The sequence below is a fragment of the Gekko japonicus genome, unplaced genomic scaffold, assembly GCF_001447785.1.
Source record: "Gekko japonicus isolate JY-2015 unplaced genomic scaffold, Gekko_japonicus_V1.1 scaffold94, whole genome shotgun sequence".
NCBI classification, from domain to species: domain Eukaryota; kingdom Metazoa; phylum Chordata; class Lepidosauria; order Squamata; family Gekkonidae; genus Gekko; species Gekko japonicus.
The window spans coordinates 407,335-429,916 of record NW_015174274.1 but is presented as its reverse complement, the minus strand read 5'-3'; the positions used below and the strand labels follow the sequence as shown (position 1 = coordinate 429,916).

General features: G+C 42.5%; 1 protein-coding gene across 1 annotated transcript in view; it reads left to right on the top strand.

The window, feature by feature from the left end:
* Positions 1-22,582, top strand: part of ITGA8 (integrin subunit alpha 8) — a 165,125-nt gene that overhangs the window by 10,756 nt on the left and 131,787 nt on the right. The window contains exon 3 of the mRNA XM_015423753.1: positions 13,858-13,958. Within this exon, the coding sequence (XP_015279239.1) occupies positions 13,858-13,958 (101 nt within the window). The remainder of the gene's footprint in view (positions 1-13,857; positions 13,959-22,582) is intronic.

The window sequence follows — 22,582 nt, the reverse complement described above, 5'->3', positions numbered from 1 at the left end:
TCTGGCAATGCTGTGGATATAGTGTATCTAGATTTCAGTAAAGCATTTGACAAAGTTTCATAATATCTTTGAGGATAAGCTGGTTAAGGGTGGGCTGGATAGTGCAACTGTTGGATGGATTCATGGTTGGTTGAAAAATCGTACCCAACGAGTGCTTCTAAATGGCTCTGCATCTATGTGGAGGGAAGTCTCGAGTGGAGTGCTCGGTCCTAGGCCCGGTGTTGTTCAATGTTTTTATAAATGACCTGGAGGAAGTCATAGAGGGGATGCTTATCAAATTTGCAGATGACATGAAGCTGGGTGGGATTGCTAATTCTGAAGAAGACACAGAGTCAGGATTCAAAATGATCTAGAGAGGCTGGCACAGTGGGCTGAGACAAATAAAATGAATTTCAATAGAGAGAAGTGCAAAGTCCTACACTTAGGTACAAAAAATCAAAGGCACAGATATAGAATAGGAGGGATTTGGCTTGACAGCAGCACATGTGAAAGGGATCTAGGTGTTCTGGTTGATCACAAGCTAAACCTGAGCCTGCAGTGCGATGTGGCTGTGAAGAAAGCTAATGCAATCTTAGGATGCATTAACAGAAGCATTGTGTCCAGATCAAGGGAGGTGGTAGTTCCGCTCTGTTCTGCTATGGTCAGGCCTCACCTGGAGTACTATGTCCAGTTTTGGGCACCACATTTTAGGAAGGATGTTGACAAGCTTGAGCATGTCCAGAAGAGGGCAACCAGGATGGTGAGAGGGTTGGAATCCAAGTCTTATGAGGAAAGGCTGAAAGAGTTGGGTATGTTTAGCCTGGGAAAGAGAAGGCTTAGAGGGGACATGATTGCAGTCTTCAAGTATTTGAAGGGCTGTCATGTAGAAGATAGAGCAGATCTATTCTCTCTTGCTCTGGATTGCAAAACTAGATCTAATAGGTGGAAATTACAAGGGAGTGATTACTGGCTAAATATCAGGAACAACGTCCTAACTGTAAGAGTGGTTGAGCAGTGAAACAGTCTGCCTCGGGAGGTGGTGGATGCTCCTTCGCTGGACATTTTCAAGCAGAGGCTGGACGACCATCTTTCGGGTATGTTGTAGGGCTATCTTTCAGCTATGCTCCTGGGGGGTTGGACTAGATGACCTGCAAGGTCCCTTCCAACTCTAACATTCTATGAATCTAAAAAATAGTCATCATTAAGTATATTGCTACTGTCCCCTGTCTATCCAGTGGCTACAACTTCCAGGGTATTTTCATGAAGAAACAGTAGCCTGGGAAGAAATTAGTACAACTTGGAAGGTACAAAGTTGTGCTTCTGGTGCTAGAAGTGAATTCGTGGTAAAATGGTAGAATACAGAAGGTGCATGAGTTTGTTTGCAGGGCAAATTGCAATATGATACATGTGGGGGCAATGATGGAGGCCTTCCCATGCTTGTTTGGGTTTTTTTGCATCATAAGAGGCAGTCACTCAATCAAGTAACCTGTATAGAACTCTGCCAGGGCTCCCCATTAAAGGGTGATTTTGTGGGCTATAAATAACATGGAAGAATGCTTCACATTTCACAATAGCTTGTCAAGAACTGCAGTAACCTGCTTGCTGTCTCTAGGACAGTCATTTACAGTGCAATCCTAAGCAGTGTTACACTTTTCCGAAGTCCATGGAGGTCAAGGGGCTGAGAAGGGTGTAACACTGCTTAGGATGACATTGTTCTGTGCCTTGTACAATGGCTTGCAGCCAATATTTGTTTCTCATGGCAGATGTCCCCCCCCCCTGCAACTCTGAATCCTGAGAACTGGTGTTGCTTAGTGGCTGAGAAACTGAGCCTATAGGTCAAGAGATACCCTGGTTCGAATCCTACTTCTCCCATGAACTCATTAGGTGATCTTAGGGAAACCCTCAGTTTCGGCATTGATGCCCCCAGCCCATCTGCAATATGGTGATGATAATAGCAATCTACTTTGTATACATTATCATCCTATATAAATGTATCATCCTATAAGCAATTTTGAATGTTCAAGTGGATCAAACATTCAAAATTGTTGCATATGTAAATCCTAAGTGTTGTTTTTTAAAAATAGTGCTTTGCCATATGGAAATTTTGGCATGAAGTACATGCATGTGTGCTGAAAGTTTCATATGACTGAGAAATAATTTTTAAACCCCCCACAATACTTAGAATATGCACAGCACTTTTGAATGCTCCTTTATATACATTATCTCCTTGTAATCATTATAACCACCCTGTCGGGTAGAACAGTCTTATTAGGTGCCAAAGTGTTGGCTAAATTTTATATCCAGTATGAGTTAACATTAGTGCACAAATACGGTACAAAAATATTTACCTCTCATGTGGTCATTTAAGTGAATATAATAAATATAATGCTGATGGCTGTTACTTCTTAGGCTTTGTGAATTCTCTACTTTCTAATTTTTCACTTTCTCAGCCCTGCAAAAAGTGTCCCTTTTTTCAGGGCTTTGAGACATGAGATTTTTAGTTATAGGTTCACTGGCTGGTAGCTAAATGCTCGGTTATAATCACAGTTCCTGTAAGCAGTTCCCTTTCCCCTTCAGGCTGATTTCATTGCCTCCACATTTATATCTTTAAAATTTGGGTAGCAGTGCTATGCTGTGTTATTGGGTCTAGCTCTTTATGTATATTGTTGTCTGTGCATATTGTTTCTAATAGAAAGTAAGTGTGTATGTCCTTCTGATTTTAGTGGAATCAAAGAGGAGTGAACTAAAGAATATGTCTGGGCCTTGGAGAGCCTATTTGCCACTGTTTAAAGAGAAGACAGATTACAGAGAAAGAGGATGGGAGGGAAGCCCAAAAAATACCAGTTTCAACTTGGGTTCAGTGTGGGTTAAAATTGTTTCTGTAGGCTAATTCGTACTTTATAGATGTGCCAGTTGTGCATGGCTGGTCTCTGGGTGAACACTGAAGAGGAGATGGTATCTGGAGAGGATGCATTTCAGGGAGTTGTGGTTGAGTGTGGCTCCACTGCGCATGTCCCCTATGAGTTTACAGGCAAGAGTCTCCCTTTCAAATATAAAAGCTGATAACCAAGTCAAGTAGTCAGCAAGCAAGAAATTCTCCTAGTAACTAAAGCATGAAATGACCCTGATTGTAAATATGGCCTCTGTGCTTTTAGGATACCTGTCCCTAACGATAATCTGTGTCAAAAAGTAGGATCATACTGTAGTTCTTCAAATGGACCAGAAGAGGTAGTTATAGAGCAGCATTTTTTTTAAAAAAAAAAGTCTTTCTTTTATTGACTCTGTAAGTATTGAATTTAATACATTACATTCAAACCTTTAGTTCAGTTTCATATCTGAATCCATACTCTCCCTGAATTATTATAAAAATACATGCTTATTTTCTGGGGAGCACCCAAGATTCCTGGAATGTAACTTCACTAATCATAAACAGTTCGTTGTACTCTGGGTCCTTGTGCTCAGTCTCTTCTCAGCAACCAGGTTGTGGTTTTCAACCATAGTAGGAATATCCTCTCAAGAATAAAGAGGGGAAAATCTTTGGCAAAGTGTGCCGCTGAGATAAAACATGAGGCAGTTTGGCCAGAAGCAGAGCTGATTGTAACAAAACCCAGGTACTCTTTTAGCAGAGGATGTGTTGCAAGACTCCAGGGATTTAATTACATGAAGAAAGTATTAACCATGAAGACGGCGAGACCCTGTGGGAAATTATTACAAAATAGGATTTATGTGTCAAAAGAAAATACTGAGAAATGGAAAGCTCATCCCAGTCCTTTTGCACACCAGAGATTCAGGAATGGCCAGATTAGCCTTTAATGATTTATGGGCAGAGTTCTGATATATGGTGGTTACCTGAATCCCTTTATCAACTGTGACTTTTAAGGAGTGAACAGATGCAGCTTAGTTCACCTAGGTTAAAGGCTGGAATCAAAGTTGTCCCCCCCCCCCCCTTCTTCCCAAGCAATGGACTGGCTATGCAGGCAAATACATGCTTGGGAAATCGCAAGCAGATATTCCAGTACAATTTTTTTTTTAAACTATTCTGGTTTTGCCTTTACTTGGGTAAATCTGCTTCTGACTTCAAGGAAAGTGCCCTGCACCAGAACTATTTATAAAACTGAGTAAGAAATTCCTCTTTGGATGAATTAAAGTGATTTCACAAGATGCAGTGTTTTGTATTTGAGTGATTATTTCATTCCGTGTCCCTTTCAAAATGAAGTGAGATGGATGCATGGAAGTGATCCTCTAAGCTGGATTTTATTATTTGTGGTGCACTTGTGGATTTTGTAGAATTCTAGACACCCTGACAGTAATTAGTTGCTGTTATTTCCTAGATTCCAGTGGCCACTTCAATGAAGATACACGGAAATCACTTGCATGTAGGAAAATCTGTGAAAGTCACATGAAGATGGTTATATGTTATGATTTTTTTATGCCACTGACCCTTTTCAAACTGCTTTTGTAGTCCATTTTAGTAACCAGCTGCTAGTGGAATTTATTTACCTGTTCATGTGAACCCGCTTGTGTCAGGTTAGCAAAGTGTGGTTGAGCTGCTTTTAAAGCAAACTGGTTTTTTTCTTTTTTTCAGCACCTTCGTTGCACTTTGAATCACTGTTGTGTGCTGTTTAAGATGTCCATAATGCTTTCTACAATGCCCTTTTCCTCCTGTCTTTTTTCACCACACAATCTTCCTTGGACTTAAAAAAAAAACATTCTAAGTCTACATTGACTCCATTGAGTCAGGGCATCTCAATGGTGCTACAATGGTTTAGCACCATAGCGCCCCTCTTAGAATGTTTTTTAAAAGTTCAAGGAAGATTATTTAACATCTATATACACCCCCTTGCCCAGATAGCCTGGAAGTACGTGCTGGGGTCTCACCAGTATGCTGATGACACCCAGCTCCAACCAATGTTCCCTCTAAGCTGTGGTCTTCGCAGTAGCTTGTGCGCAGCCTCCCCCCCTCAAACCCAGCTGTCCGGGGAGGGGATGGGAGGGGACCCGCGACCGAACACCGCTGCCGCCCTCAGGCCCGCCCGAGCGCTTCCCTCCTCCCTCCAGCTCCGGGGAAGAAGCAGGGGGTGCAGTGGCTTGCGCGCAGCCTCCCCCCCAACCCAGCTACCCAGGCCCAGGGAGGGGACCCGCGCACGGTGGCGGAGGGGAGGAGGCAGCAAAAGAGAGGTCTCCAGGCCCCACCGGGAGGTTGGCATCTGCGCCCTGCCTAGGGCGCAGAAACACCTCGGGCCGGCCCTGGGTGGGGGTCCCACTCCTGACCTTCGGTGGGACACCATTGGTGCCAGCGCCGGAGGTTAGGAGCTTGGGAATGCTCCTGGATACCTTCTTATCAATGGAGGACCAGGTAGTAGCCACTGCTAAATTGGCATTTTACCATCTTCAGCTGGTTAGGCAGTTGGCTCCCTTCCTTGACCGCAATGGCCTGGCCACAGTGATCCATGCAATGGTAACCTTGAGACTAGACTACTGTAATGCTCTCTACATGGGGCTGCCCTTGTCGCAAAGTCAGAAGCTGCAGCTAGTGCAGAATGCCGCAGCCAGGCTGGTGATGGGCCTGCCCAGATGGGAGCACATCCGGCATGTGCTGAAGACACTGCACTGGCTACCAATAGCATACTGAATTCAAGGTGCTGGTGCTTACCTTTAAAGCCCTATATGGCCAGGGTCTGACATACCTGAGGGACCCCCTTTCCCATATATACCCCAGAGAGCACTGCGGTCAGGGTCACAGAATCGACTGACCGCCCCCCTGGACCCCAAAGACCCCAGGCTCGCCATTACCAGGGCCAGGGCCTTTTCAGTGGCGGCTCCTAGCTGGTGGAATGAGCTCCCGGAAGAGATCAGGGCCCTGCGGGACCTTTTACAGTTCCGCAGGGCCTGCACGACGGAGCTCTTCCACCAGGCTTTCAACGGCCCTTAGCCTAACATCTGGCCTAGTCCATCGTGCAACCCAAGAAGACCATGAGCTGGATTGTCTGCTTGCAACACTCTTAGGACACCATCTCAATTAACTAAGGAAGGACAATTAACATCTATGATTTTATAACTGTATTTGAATTATTTTAATGTGATTTTAGGTGATTTTATGTGATTTTACTGGTATTTTGTACCAACTGTGTGAGCTGCCTTGAGCCTGCTTGCGGGGAGGGTGGGGTACAAATAGAATAAATAAATAAATAAATAGTGTGGCAAAAAAGAGCAGGGGGGGGGGTGAAGCAGCACTGTTTGAAATAACCATAGGAAATAACCATAGGAAATAACCACAGGAAATTCGCTGTATGAAACCCCCATCCCTGTATCACTGAACTCGAAATTGGGCCAACAACAAATAGCATCTGGTTTAGAATGGTAATCTGAAGGGCCAGTGTTTTGCTGCATGTTCACACAGCCACCACCAGTTGCATATGAAGCAGTCCTGAATATTATTTGGTGCAGCTCTGCTTTAAGGAACAAATAAAACTGATATTTGTTTGGATTCTGCAGGGGAATTGGCTTGTGTGAAAAAGAATTCAGACTAGTACCAATCAGTTAATTGACAAGAAAAATAATAGCTGGAAGCAGTAATCTTTAGACCCATTATTCAGAGGGGTAGTAGTAGGAGATTGGATTTATACCCCACCCTTCACTTGGAGTCTCAGAGCAGCTTGCAATCTCCTTCCTCTCCCACAACAGACATCCCTGTGAGGTAGGTGGGGCTGAGAGAGCTCTTTGAGAACTGCTCTTGAGAGAACAGCTCTGAGAGAACTTCTAGCTTAAACATACGGTGTCAGAAAGCTAGAAGGCTGATGGTTTTATTAAGCTGTGTATAGTGCATGGTGTTGATCTGAAATAGAAAGTGTTCACTTCTTATTATAAAAATATTTTGGAAGAATATGCTTGGTCTTTTTGTCACTGCAGGTATGTATTCTAAAGGAGTTAGTTATGCCTTATCTGGAGCAATATTTTTGCCATTGCCTTTGGGGCTGTTCAAACACCAGTTCAGGTGACATCCCCAATAGTAGTCCCCACCCCCAATCCTCAGATATTGTGTGTAGGGCATACTGAGAATAGGACCTGTTCTGTCCAGGAAGGAGAAAAGTGTGAGCTGGTTCAAATATTGCTGCTTAGTTATGGAGGCTGATGAAAGCCACTCCTACGTGATGTACTCTAATGCTTGTGCAACACAGATCATATGGAACTTCATGCCAGCACGGCACACTCTTAGTGGAATGTGGCATATGGCATGGACATAGTAAAAATTCCATGCAAATAGATTGACTTGTGCCAAAACCTGTGGTGCTTTCACAGGGAAGTTTTTTTTTATGAAGTCCTCATGAGATAGGAGCATTTGAGCAAGCCCTATGAAGACAGTCCTGTGGCGGAGGTAAGCATTACCATACAGCTGCATCTCCAAGAGAGCCAGCAAACATGAGTCGAAAGAGGGAAAGTGGGAGAAGAGAAATGGAGATTTTGGTAGGCTAGGAGAGAGGAAAGGAACTGCCTGAACTTGCAGGTTATTCCAGTGCTGCATCATATCTCACATTTAGTAGCAGGGATCATCTGGAAATACTTATCTGAAGTGAAGCTTCAGAAATATAGAGAAAAATCCCATGGCCAAAAACTCCATTAAAAGCAGAGATAAGGTATTAGCTTAAGACAAATGAGGCCAGCATGGTAGCTTGTAGTAGTTCTGAGGTAACAGAAGAGAGAGTTCTATGAACGCAAGAAGACCCTTACCTGTTATAACTGTGAGAAGCAGCAGGCAGTGCAAACTTAATTTAGCTAAATTTGGTGCAGTCATAATTGGCTAAGAAGAGAGGTATGGGAGGTGTCTGTGAGCTCTGGAACCATGATTTTACTCAGTGATTGGTGAACCTTTAATATGGTGCCCAGTTAATGATGAGTGTGATATGTTTGGCTTTCGGACATTTCGTTTCCTTCTAACGCTTCATGTATCGCTACTGAAATTTTTCTCTTGGAATTTTCCATCTACTCAACACAAAGGGTTGATACTCAGTGATGCAAGGTATGTTTTGATTTATATGACAGCAAACACAGTGGTTGTTCATTGCCCTAAATACAGGCAGTTGAAAGCCATTTGGCAAGAGCCACTCCCTTTGCTATACAAATTTTGGCCTATTGAAGATTTTCATGCTCTCAGCCTTAGAGCAGAAGCTGGGATCCAAAGAACATATTGCAACTGAGTTTTCCTCACAAGCACAATATCACTTGCAACAAGCTACTGACCTCCATCGGTTTTTATAAGAGCCAACAGATTTTTCAGTGCTTAGGGGATCCTTTTGACTGGTGAAGTATGCCTGTCGCAGAACAAAACCAGATGATTCCTATCAGTAAACTCTACAACCTTATCAGTGCAGATATATTGGTTAATGTATACAACATCTTAACTCAATCTTAACATAGAAAGCACAGCCCAACACATTCTCAGTGTATTCTTCATAGAACTGAACAGCTATTGCTTTCCGAGCCCTGATATACTTTCATGCATCGTATGCAGTAACAACGAAGATCCGCTACACAAAAAGGGTGCCTGGTAGGCTTGTCACGTCCCCTACATGTATGTGGCCCTAGGTTTAGGATTGTATGAATTGGAACATGTAAGCCGCTCAGAGCCCTTAGGGGGTGAGCGGGATACAAATTGAAATATAAATATATATAAATAAATAAATAAATAAATGCTTTGAGACATTTAGTCTCTGTTTATTCTTATCCCATATTTTGCTAGTCTTTCTCATGATGCCTTGTAGCCTGTCTTCCTAATTTGCACCAGTCCATATGCTGCAACCCTCTTGTACACATTTGAGGGAATTCTGCTGTGCAAAGAACGGTTGTTGATTTCATCTTCTACCTGGAACTTCATTGAATGATGCTCTGTAAGGTCTCCTGGCCTTCTCTAGCAAGTATTTGGGGAGCTATGGTGAAAAGGTAGAACATAACATGCCTGGTATGCATGTGAAACCCTGCATGTGGTACCTTGGATCCATGAAGTAACCTTCTACTGAGAGGCAGACAATACATAAATAAAGGCAGACAATTTTTATTTTAGTATTTATTTCCTTATTTTTTATAGTTGGCTTTTCTTGCCGAGGCTCAGGCTGGATTACAAGATCTAGCAATACAATAGGAACGGCATAAGACATATAAGAAACACTAAAAATGTTGGATTACAAAGTTAGAACAGTGCAATAAAAACATGGCAAGATGTAAATGCAATATTTGGATTACAAAATTACAAAATAATGCAATAAAACCAATAAATGCATACCTTTTTAACTATGCCATAAACTACAGTCCTTGGGCCTTTTGTAAAGGCATCCTCCTAAACTGTTCCATTTCACTACAACCCTATTTTATTTATAAAAATGCCATTCTGTAGAGTGACAGGAGTGTGGGATGCCCATTCCATGACATGGGAGCCACAAAAGAGAATCCACGGGTACAGGCAGCTGCTGATCTCTTACCCGTGTGTAGGGTAGCACCTACAGAAGACTGTGCTCAGATGAGTGCAGCTGTTGCAGGGCCATATTCAGGAGTAGCAGTCCACTGGATATGTGAGTCATAGTCCATGACAGGCTTTGTAGGTTATAACCAATACCTGAATTGAATCTGGGAACTAATTGGTAATAGTAGCCAAAGACGGCAGAACAGGTGTAGTATACATACTTTCTATAAGAAGTCAAGCAGCAGGTGCAGATAAAGCCCCCTTGCCTTCATTATAGTTTTAGAAAATCTATACCCTTTACAATTTATCTTTGTCAGTGCTCTCTCTATGTTTTATTCTTTGTATCATCATTGCTGCAGATATTTGGTCGGTCCTGTTCAGGTATTCAAAAGCAAGTACAATCTTTATTCCTAGAATGGAACAGGATTGTGCCTGCTGGCTCAGCCGCAGTGTTCTGTCATCTGCCAGCAGCAGGCCCAGCTCTTATACAACTATGCGAACATAGACTTTGAATCCATGACTTTCCAGCATCACCGACTGTATGTACAAAACCTACTCACATATACCTATGTGCATGTAGGGCTTGCTGCAGAATGTATGCACTGATGTCTTGGGTTGGGACTAGTATTTGTGATCCCATCAGGGGTCATTTCGTAGAAAAAGAGCTAGGGGAACTCATTAGCATAACTCATTAGCATATGCCACACACCCTGACATCAGGGGCCCGGCGGTGGACCTGCAAGGCCAGTGGGAGTGCGAGGAAGCCCCGGCAAGGCCCTCCCTGGCCCCAGGCAGGCAGGGGTGGGGAGAGGCGGGGAGGAAGCAACTTACCCTCCCTCTTCTCCTGCCTCCTCCTGGCTGAATGAGGGCCGGAAGCGGGGTGGCCGGAAGCAGGGGGCGGGGCTTTGTCATGTGCCCCGCCCCCTGCACCTCACCCGGGGGAACTGCGTTCCCCCGCGTTCCCCCCCCCGAAATGACCTCTGGATCCCATGTATATGTGTGTGTGTATTTGAACACCAGAAGAGAACTCCTGTGTTGAGTCCATCATTCCCTGAGGGGTTATGAAATCCCAGCCACCATTCTGGATTCATTCTCAAGAGAATAAATGGCATAAAATTCCTTTAGGTAGTAGAAGCTTCCCTCCCCCCCTCCCCCATTACAGATTATAGCTTTTTACTTCTGAATATGATTTTTATGTCTTCTCATATTTATTATTCATGAACCTTAAAAAATGAGTACCTAAATGGTTAAAATAAATTGTTCTGAGAATTTATTCCTTAAAAGGTTTGTTCCTTTCAAGCCAAGGCCATGTCTGTGTTTCAAGCTTTGAAAGTTTTGCTTTCAATCAAGACGGCATAGTTGAACAAGTTTTGTTTTCAGATATGGCAGGGTTTTTGTTAATAGACTTTAAAGTAAGAATCTCTGCGTATTTTCTTTGGGAGTAAAAAGGAATTTTACTTTTCTGGGTTTTAGATTAGAGCAGACTGTAAATGAAGTAGCGGGGGGAAGAGCTACTGCAGACAGAAATCTCCCCACATTTTGAGGACTGGACAACATTCTACTTGATGCTGCCCCATAACTGGGATATTTTGTGGTGATTTGACTTGGCAGTGGTAGCTAGCTTAAGCAAGCAATGTGGAACAGCAAAAGACTAAATTCAGGTAGTTTAGAATGTTTATAATTATTTCTGAATTAAATAATCTTTTTTTTAAAAAAATGTGTCAGTTGCATATCAGTTTTTCCATGGTTTAAAACAAATCATGCATTGGAGAGGGGTGTTAGTACACAATTTCAAAGTACACGAATCTGTGGCACTGTAGTTAAAAGAATGGGAGAGTTACAGTGTACTGGGGCAGGGGCTTTCTAGTAACGACTGTATCAACATGTGTTTCATTTTTGTAAATATAAATGATACGATTTGACGTTGAAAAAATACTTTAAATTCCTTCTTTGACAGTGTGGTGTGTGTTTTTATTTTTGCTTACCTTGAAGAACAAGGGTAGGTTCTGGTGGAAATTTTTTTTTTTATAAGAACCAGAAATAAAAACAGGCGTGTGCAGATATGAGGAGAGAAAGGTCTATAAGTTTGCTTGTGGGTATAAATAGAGAAGTTCATTAGGAGTGACTGGTGAGGGAGGAACATAGCTTAGGAACATGTGGGAAATCAGTTTACTTCAGAGGACTGAGGGGTGAAAGGACAAGACGTCTGTTTTTTATTAAAACCTGAGATGCATTATAATTGGGCTGAGTTTTTACCCAGATGGGTTTTCTTATGCTGACATCTGTGACATGTATATAAAGCAGTGTTAAAGAGCTGTCTCTTGTGTACACATGTAATTCTGCTCAGAGCCTAAGTCCTAGGCTGTTCCTCAGGCTGGTTGTAGAATAATGCTGGAGACTTTCGGGTGGATCCAGGAGAGGTTGTAGAATAATAGGTGGTGAGAAATTGTGTTTACCTGACCAAAATAGAGTGCACTTCATGGTTCATCCCAAGACACTCCCCCAAAAGTGACCATTATGAAAGGGTGTGTGTGTATAGTGTGTGGATGTTTTATTTTATGATTCAGCACTTCAAAAAGTCTATGTAAAATGGGTTTCTGAGTCTGCTAGGTGGGAATTGCTTTCTAATTAACTTCCTGATTTTTTTTTGTAGCTCAAGTATGGTATGTGTGGTCAGAAGTCATATGGCTTATTATTTATTTTTCTGGAAAAATTTCTGTGCCACCTCTTTAGGGAACCTGCCCTACGTGTATTACAAAATAAAATGTAATAAAAACATAAAACATCATAAAAGTTATTAAAACTCAACATTCAAAAACACAGCAGAATATAAAACAATAAAAAACTCAGACTAGCTTAAAATGGGTCCAAAACATTTATCAGGCTAAAAACAGACTATAAAATGAAGTTTAAAAAAATCAGCCACTTAGTTAAAAGCCTAGGAAAGCAGAATTTTTTTGGCCTGATGCCTAAAAGAAAGTAATGTAGTTGCCAGTTGGACCTTAAGGGGAAGGACATTCTATAGACAAGGTGCTTCCACAGAAAAAGCCCTGTCTCTATTTGCTACCTGCCTCACTTCTGAAGGTGAGGGCACATAGAGCATGACTTATGAGAAGTAGCTTGGCTAGCAGGCTGGACAGTATGTGAGGTAGCAATCCTTCAAGTACTGTGGTCCCAGGCTTTTTAGAGTTTTAAAGGTAAGAACTAGCATTTTGAATTGTGTCTGGAAACAAATGGTACAGCTTTTTGAACATAGAAGTGATATGATCCTTGTATCCCACCCCTGACAGTAGCCTGGCTTCTACATTTTAGACCAGCTGTAGTTGCCAGATTGTTTTCAAAGGTAGCCCCACGTCTAGTTTGGATGTAATAAGAGCATGGATTAATGTGGATAGATCATTCTTTTCTAGGATAATCTGTCAGAAAGTCTGACAGAAGTCACTATGTTCCTGGAGGAGACCTGAGCCTCCAGGCATTTTGTTTAACTCTGAAGTTTTAAAATTATTATTATCTAACCATGTCCTTAAAATAGCATTGAGCTATTAATAATTTTAGGAGTTACTATATTCTGACTTGATCCCAAAGACATTATTTGAAAATAAATCTTCCTTTTTTCATACCCTGAATATCAGAGTTTGAGTTAAGTTTCCAGGGTTTGTTTGCATATAATCGCCCTGCTCTGATTTAGAGTGGTATATGTGTTGAGGTACACAGATGGAGCTTCTTTGTCGTTTTCACTGTGGAAGGTAGTTCATGGAAGTAAACAGGAATGTCAACATGCAGTGGTACTCGAATGCATTGGAGCCCATCTGAACACCAGGAACTGGTTGATCACAATGTTGGTATCATTAAAGGAACGCGGTACTGAACTTGGAAGATATAGGTTCCAATTTTGCTGATTTGAGGTATATCTAGGATTGCCAGCTCTGGTTGGAAAACACCTGGTGATTTTAGGTATATCTAGGATTGCCAGCTCTGGTTGGAAAACACCTGGAGACTTTGGGGTGGATCCAGGAGAAGGGCGAGGTTTGGGGAGAGGAGGGGTTATCAGCATGGTACAATGCCATGGAGTCCAGCCTTCAAAGCTGCCATTTTCTCCAGGGGAGCTGATCTCTGTCAGCTGGGGATCAGTTGTAAAAGTGGGAGTTCTCCAGGTCCCACCTGGAGGCTGGCAACCCTAGTCTTAGGTTGCAACCTGCAGAATAAGAAAAACTCTATATGGTATTCTAATGCCTTAATCTTAAACACACTTACTTAGAAGTAGACCTTAATGCTCTCATTAGAACGTGCTTATAGAAACGGTATCTGAGTAACTGAAGTCAGATGATCCTAACCAATTTATCCTTCTCTTTTCTTCCTCCCATGATCTTCCTTATCAGTTTATTTAACAAAAACACAAGCATCTTTCTTTTTTGCTTTTTCAGACAACAGGAAAATCAAAAGCAATGGTACACGGGAACCCATTGAATTTAAATCAAACCAATGGTTTGGAGCATCAGTGAGAGCTCATAAAAGAAAAGTTGTGGTAAGTGTGTGCCGTTTTGGTATTTTGTCCTTTATTTTTACTCAGGTTAATAGAACATGCTATATCTCTTCCTCTTGGAAGGATTCCGCTCTCATTAGAACGTGCTTATAGAAACGGTATCTGAGTAACTGAAGTCAGATGATCCTAACCAATTTATCCTTCTCTTTTCTTCCTCCCATGATCTTCCTTATCAGTTTATTTAACAAAAACACAAACATCTTTCTTTTTTGCTTTTTCAGACAACAGGAAAATCAAAAGCAATGGTACACGGGAACCCATTGAATTTAAATCAAACCAATGGTTTGGAGCATCAGTGAGAGCTCATAAAAGAAAGGTTGTGGTAAGTGTGTGCAGTTTTGGTATTTTGCCCTTTATTTTTACTCAGGTTAATAGATCCTCTTGGAAGGATTCTGTAATACTGTCTGTGTATAAGAGGAGTAATGTTGTGATCCTGCAAACTATAGCCCGATCAGTCTCTTGACAGTTACAGGCAAGATTTATGCTAAACACCTATTGTTCAAATTGATTTCATGGATGGATGAGCAAGAAATTATGGGCTGTGGACAGGCAGGTTTTCGTGCTGGTGTCTCAACAACAGACCATTGCTATGCTCTTCATTTCCTGGCAGAAAAATATTCCTGTTTTTCAAATGGCTACCTGGCAGTTGCATTTAAATCTGCTTTTGATACCATTTCTTTGGAATGCATCTCTGAAGCAAACTAGAGCATACATCCATTGATCAGCAACTGTTAGCCTTGATTCTCAATCTTTATTCAGACTTGCATATCTATATTTGGTGTGGAGAAAAGGGAGAGCTGTCAAGGCTGTGTTCTTGCTCCGCAGTTATTCAGTCTCTAGTTAAATAATCTGAAGAATCATCTCTTTGATCCAAGTTTTTATGCCAATATGGATCCAAGTTTTCATTCTCCATCAATGAACAATCAAGGTATACCAGTTCTGTTTCATGCAGACGATTAAGATCAATTATTGGCCTCAGAAAATGTTGAAGGTTTTTTCCGACTACTGTCAGGAGAAGAAACTTTCTATAAACTATAATAAAACTAAAGTTTTGATATTTCAACCTGTCCAGCGCTTATATAATTGGAAAATAGATGGAAGACCAATATTGTTATCTGGGGATTCTATTTCATTTTCATGTTTCATGGCACCCCCATATCTCATAGAATCACAGAGTTGGAAGGGTCTATACAGGTCATCTAGTCCAACCCCCTGCTCAATGCAGGATCAGCTTAGAGCAGAGGTGTTAAATATACTGCATGCAGGCCATTTTTTAGCCTCCAGCTCACACATTTTTGTCTTAGCTCAGAAAGGATGGCTCCAGATCAAACTAATTTATGCAGTAGCCAAATCACTCACTCACAACTTTAATGCCAGTAGCTCACAAAGTAGAATTTTTGCTCACAAGACTCCATGTATACACATATGTATACACATGTACATATGTGTGTGTGTGTTTAATATGATTCTCGCATTAAATGTGGCAAATGAGGAAGAGTCTCTTGTGTACTTGCTCTACTTATAACATCTGATTTATCACTGTTGCCCAATGTGACAGAGTCTGTCCTTCCCCTTTTTTGTATCTGCCTTTATACCCGTTATACCCTTTATACCCTGGTGGTTTGGAGAGAAAGCCAGCAACGGCCAATCATGGCCCCTGGAATCTTTAGAGGGAAAAGGCAGGGGGAGAAACAGAGAAAAAAAGAGGCATTTAACTGCTGTTTGAGTCAGAGGAGGCTTGAGAGTTTTCTTAGGTCGGTGAGGGATCGTTCTGTCTGCAGTTACTGCAGGTGGAAATGGGCTGTTTATGTGGTGGCTTAGTGTGGCACACACTGGTTGATGGTTCTCACATGTAGAATTTCAGGTTTGTTTGGAAGCTGTGGGCAGGTAGAGACCTGGAGTTTAAAAAGTCTCTAGTGAAGAATTATCTCAAATATTAGGAACCCTGAAGAAGAAAATAACTGAGATTTACCAAGTCAGGGGAGAGGGTACCACAGGAACACCTTCACAATTTATCTCAGAGGTGGCTAATAGTAACTAGTGGCAAGCACATTTCTTTGACCTCTTTTACAGGTGTACTTGGTGGTGTGACAGGGAAGTGTTGTGTTAGTCCCACTCTACCATTTTGAGGACAGGGCTGTGGGGCTGTGGGGGGTTTCCCTCCAAAAATATTTCAATCTCCATTCTTGCTACCACAACTAATCACATGCAGCAACCCATCCTCTACCCCCTCCTTTATTGAGAGGAATAATATAAAATCAAGGTTGGAGAATGTGTGAAGTTGAGTAGTCAAAATAATATCACAGATTCACAGTGCAGCAACAGTTAGGTCATGAGCTTCTTCTGTGGTAGTTGCAGCCTCCTGAAATAGCCTCCTAGAGTGGGTGTGGTGAGCACCTTTGTTTACAGCTTTTAGCAAATTAGGTTAGATAGTTTTATTTCAGAGAGCATTTTCTGGAGTGTAAACTTTTTTGGCAGATTTGGTTGCACTTTTAATCTATGCTGTTGTTTTATCTTGTTAGCAGACTTACAATGTTTTCCTATTCTTGCAGTTTGTTGGTACATTATTAGCTGCCTTGAGTCTAAGATGATAGGATGGATATAAATGTTTTAAATAAACAAACAACACTATCCAATGCTAGCAGTGCATATCAGAAGCCAGTCACTCCAAACACTGTGCGAATTACCAAGAGGGGAGGCTATAGGCCAAGAGTGGGAGTGTGTGACAGTGTGAAGGCAGGCTGTGCTATAGCTACATATCTGTTCATGTCCAGTCCTCCAGGGCAGCAAATAATCCAAAGGGAAAGAAGCAGAGAAATATTTTATGAATCGCACAATTCCAGTAATTCTATGCAGGCCAAAACTATATTTGGGAGCAAAGTCTGGCCACAGTCATAGGGCAACATCCAGATCTGAAAGCAAAAGATTATTGGAAGGTTATGGCTGAGAAGCAGAGCATTGGCTTTGCATGCAGAAAGTGCTGGCATTTCCAGCTAAGAGGATCGGGTGGTAGATGATGTGAAAAATTTCTGCCTGAGGTCCTGGAGACTTGCTTCCAGTCGAACTAGACAGTACTGACTTTAATAGGACAATGATCTGACTTGGAATAAGGCAGCTTCATGTGTTCAAGGGGGGATTCCAAGTGGGCAATCTAACTGTCCAAAGGAACCTAGAAGGGGTGTTTCAGGATCCTAGAAAAGCATGGTGGGGCAAAGTAGTCTTGGAATGATTGATCACAGACATGCATCTTTGACAGTAAATGTTGAATTGTCTAAATTGGGGGCCCAGTTAGGATGGTCCACTCCAAGAAATTGATGGAACCATATAGTTTCCTGACATCTCTTTGGACTTTTCTGGTCAGCAAGGCTCCTGTCACAACTCTGGTCAATTTGTCAAATACAGAGTTGACCTGCTTGTGGACATGATTGATTTGGAGTGCCTCTACCCTCCTCAGAGCCTGAAATGCTCCTTGGTTTACTGAGGAGCCTGGAGTAATGATGAAGTGATTGGGCAGATGGTTGGAGCACAAGCTGAGGAAAAAAACTCAAAGTGAATGTGACCAAGCACATTATTGTGCCTACTCCATGGTGGTGATGGCGGTGAAGTGAGCTTACTTCTCTGCCATCATTGCATCTGCACAATGCTGTCCAGGGGAGCTTTTTCTGGGTTGTATAGGGACTCATCACAGGGTTCTAGCATACATATAAGTCCTCTGTGATTCTTTGGATATGCATTTTGCAGATAAAATTGCTCACATTCACCATGACTTAGATTCCACATTTGATACAGTTCAATCTCAGGATGCCATTAGAGTGCAGTTCTAGTTGTATGCATGACTTTCAGTTGGTGAGGCCTAATGAAGTGGACAGATTGCTCAGAAGTACCCGGCCCACCATGTCTAGACTTGACTCTTGCCCTTCGTGGCTGTTGGTATCAAGCTGGGCTGTGTTGGTCAGATGGGTCTGGGAGGTAATGAAATACCTCTGTGCAGGAGGGTGTAGTTCCAACCCACTTGAAAGAGGCAGTCATACAACACTCCTGAAAAAAAAATCCCTGGACCCCACTGATCTGAATAATTACCACTTGGTGGCCAGCGTTCCCTATTTGGGCAAGGTGCTTAAGTGAGTGGTGGTCACACAGTTTCAGGTGCTCTTGGAGGGGATGGATTATATTGACCCATTTCGGTCTGGATTCAGGCCTGGGTTTGGGGCAGAAATGACCCAATGGATTACCTTTGCCAGGAAAATGATGGGGGAGTGTGTCCCTGTTGATTCTATTGGACCTGTCTGTGGCATTTGATATCATCAACCACAGTATCCTTCTGCAGAGTCTGATTGAGTTGGGAGTGGTGGTATCATGCTTTGGTGGTTCCACATTTACTTGACTGGCTAATTCCAGAAGGTGGTGCTGGGGGATTACTGCTTGGTCCCATGGCATTTATGCTGTGGCATCTCCTCAGGGTTCCATCTTGACCCCCATGCTGCTTAACATGAAACCATTTAGCATCTTCATCTATATATATAAAAGAAAGTCCCCTCACTGTAAAATCAATGCCCAGGCCAAACCACCGGACCTAGAGACACCAAATTTGGGGAGAGCGCTCCTACCATGGCACATAGGTGCTCACTAAGAAGGGATTTTTAGAAATTCAACCCCTAAGTGGGTCAAAAGGAGTAAAATGTGCTCCCCCCATTGATTCCTATGCGGCTGCCAGGCAGCTGCCTCTCTGCACCCCCACTCTCTGATTGGTTAGCTGCAGAGCTCAGTGTTCTGAGGTAAAAAACCCCAACAGTTACAGAGGACTGCAGAGAGCTACTGACAGGTGAGGAAATCAGGAGTGGCCAGCAACCACTTGTGAGGTGAAGCAAAGCTGCTGGCCCAGCCTCTCTGATGGCTTCCAACACACTCCCCCCACCTCCTACACCTAACAGGTGGTTGTCTGGCAGGTGCAGCCCCACCTCCACAGTGGCTTCTAATACTCCTCCCCCCTCCCCGTCCTGCACTGGATAGGCAGCCACCTGTCAGGTGTAGGAGAGGAGGTGGGATGCTTATAGCTGCCGGGGAGGTTCGCTCAGCAGGATTGCCTTAGCCCTGCTGCTGGCCCAGCCTCCCTGATGCCTTTAAACATAATCCCCCCCCAACACCAGACAGGTGGGTGTCTGTCAGGTGTAGGAGCAGGACCAGGGTACTTTAATCCATCAGGGACGCCACCCCAGCAGGATCACCTTAGTGGTGCGGCTGGCCCAACTTAGCCACACTCCCACCCACAATGGAAATATACCCCAAATTTGTAGAAAACTGGTTTCCTTTATTAGGTTATTTAACTTCTCACAATGTGGGTTCTACAAAATTGGTTCATATGAACTTGCTTAATATCTGATTGCTCGGATGGTGTTTTGAATACGTAGTAATGTCTCACTCCTTAAATGTAACATAAATAAGAGACAATTTTGTATAAAAAAAAAAGGGGAGGTATGCCCTCCCCCCAATTCAATGTCCAGGCAAAACCCCTGCACCAAGAAACCCAACATAAGGGGAGTGCATTCCTTCCATGACATCAACCCCTCCCACAAAGAGATTTGAGAAACATGATCCCTAAGGGGGTAAAAAAGGGGCAAAATGTGTTCCCCCAATTGTTTTCCATGTGCCCGATTGGTCAACTGTGTAGCTCAGAGTTCTGAGGTAAAACCTCAGGAGTTGACTTAACAGACAACTGCTTCTTAAATGTTGCCCGCTCCAGAGTGAACTCACCAAGCAGCCTGGTGATCCTAGCACTTGAGGGCAGAACCACCAATGTGGTCTACAGAGAGGTCCTTCAGTAGAGAGAAAAAACAAGTATGTATGTCTCACTTCATTTTTTACACTACAATCTTCTCCATTAGAATTCCTACAATAAATGTTACATTTCAAACTTCACATCATCAGTATTATAACTGGATTTATGGAACTTAAATACCGTAGCGAAGCATGGGTATCAGGCTTGTGAAACCATATGCAGATGACACCCAGCTCTACTTCTTCAGATGGATTTGTGAAAATTCTGAACAGGTGCCCAGAGACAGTAGTCGGAAGGATTAGGGCTGGTAATCTGATGCTCAGTCCATACAAGACTAAGATGCTGCTGCTCAACGACTGAGGAGTCAGCCTGTCCAGGGAAGCTGCACTTCCCCTTAAGGAACAGAGTCATAGCTTGGGAGTACTTCTGATACTGCTTGTAAAATTTTACAGGGCCTGTAAAATGGAGCTGTTCTGCCAGGCCTTCGGTTGAGGTGGTGGACATCCAACCATCTTCCCCATCCACAGCCCCAGCCCCAGTGGTAACACTAACATGTTGCAGGAGGCATTATGGAGTTATTTGTTAAGCTGCCATCTTGTTTTGTATTGTTTCAAATCTGGTTTTAGATTAATTACTATGTTTTATATGTTGTCACCGCCCTGAGCACACTTGTGGTGTAGGGTGGGATAGAAACCCAATAAATAAATAAATAAATCCTGGCCTACAGTTGGAGGAACAGATCTCCACTGTGGCATGTAGTGCCTTTTATTAGCTTCAGCTGATACGTCAGTTATGGCATTCCTTGAAAAGCATGATCTGACAACAGTGATTCATGCTCTGATTACATCCAGGTTAGATTAGTGTAATGTGCTTTATGTGAGGGTCCTTTTGGAAATGTTCCAGACATCTCAGCTCATCCAAAATGAAGCAGCCGGGCTATTGTAAGGGATGGGGTACAGGGATTGTCTGACCCCAGTGCTGAAAGTTCCGAACTGGCTGCCTGTTTGTTTCTAGTCACAATTCAAAGCACTGGTTCTTCTGAGAAGAAGAAGAAAAGAACATAAATCTGCCTTGTCCTGCTCTTCTTCCATGGGGCTCAAGGCTTCTTGTACGGTCTCATGTTATTTTCACTGCACTTTTTGGGAGCAGGGTACTTGAAGGACTGCCTCCTCCCCTGTTGTCCAGCTCACCAGTTGAGAACTGCTCTCTGTGCCCCTACTTTCTGAGGTGAGGTAGGTGGCAACCAGAGACAGTCCTTTTTCAGTAGTGGCACATTGTTTGTGGAATTTCCTTCTCTTTGAGGCTCCGTCATACCTATGTTGCTTTCTTTAAGGCACCAGGTCAAAAGATTTCTGTTCGCTCGGGCTTTTAATTAAGGGGTTGATATTTTAACACTCTTTATCCTGGAAACTGTTGTTTTAAGCTGTCTGTGATTTGTTTTTATGATCTATGGGCTGAGGCTTTTTTAATGCTGAATTGTAATTAATATCATTTAATGTTTTGTTTTTATTATTTTTATTTTGTAAGCCTCCTCCAGCAATTTCCTGGAGAAGCAGCATAAAAATGTTTTAAATAAATAAGGTCAATCTGAACCAAGAGCCTTTCAATGGCAAATGATTATATGAGTGACATTTTTCCATGACAGACACCTTTTGAGGCAAAAGATACCCTAATTAACCACTGAGAGACCTTAAATAGCAAACTGATGGCCTAATACAGGGCAAGGAGGCTTTCTGAGACAGTTATATGTTATTCCAGAAAGTATTATTGGAGTGCAGTCTTATATTAAACACACAGAGTAGAGATGGCCCTGGAATCAAAGCAGGGGAGGGCAGGAATAAAGGGTAGTAAAATGTAGATGTCTTCAGATGAGTGCTTATGGTAGTGTTCTTGCATCACATTAAATAATTTAAACATGAACAATCATTTAGAAAAACAAACTGATTAAGATTTTCCATACTAAAGTTCTGTAGAAGAAATCAGTAGTGGCTAACAGACTGAGCTGAGCTTGGAAAGCTCCTGGTTCAAATTTCACTTCTTCCAAAAATACATTAGACGGTCTTAGGCAAGTGACCATCTTCTATGGGGATAATGATATTTGAACAACCTTGCAGAGCTGTTCTGCACATTTCCAAAATAATGCATGGGAAACATTGTGAGCATTATACAAATGCCAGGTATTATTAAGATGAAAATGGAATAGCAGAGATGCTTCAAGAACCCTGTTAGAGCCGTGTGTCTTTTTCGTTTCCACTTAGTATCCTCATAGTGGTAAGGCACTAGCCTTAACTCTTCTGTAGCACTGCAGAGTGTAGCAAGTGATATTCTCCGTATCTGCTTATACGGATATTTAAAACAGCAGCAGTCATCCACTCTCAAAGTGGAGTATTTGAAAAAAATCAACCTGTCAAGCTTGAGTTAAGGCCCCAGTTTGAAGAGTGCTGCCTAAAGGAAGTCATGTAGTGGAAGTGGGCTACTGTGATCACATAACTGACTATGGTAATCAGGGTTTGGGCTCCTTTAGAAGCCTAATGGCACTACTTTCAAAATCTATTGATCAGTGGTTTGCACTCTCTGTCTGGCTTTTCTGCTAGGAAGAGGTCAGCACTTCTCCATTAGCATTTGATTGTATCAGTGATACACAGGAAATAAAACAACACTATACATTGGATGGGTTCCTGCACATACCCAGCACATGCATAATACACATCAAGGTGATCCAGGTTTTTCACTACTGTGAGCCTCATGTGATGTTTGTCTTGGTTTTCTTTCAACCAGCAAAAGCACAGACACTCCTGTTTCTTATACCCCACCTTCAGCAACCACCAGG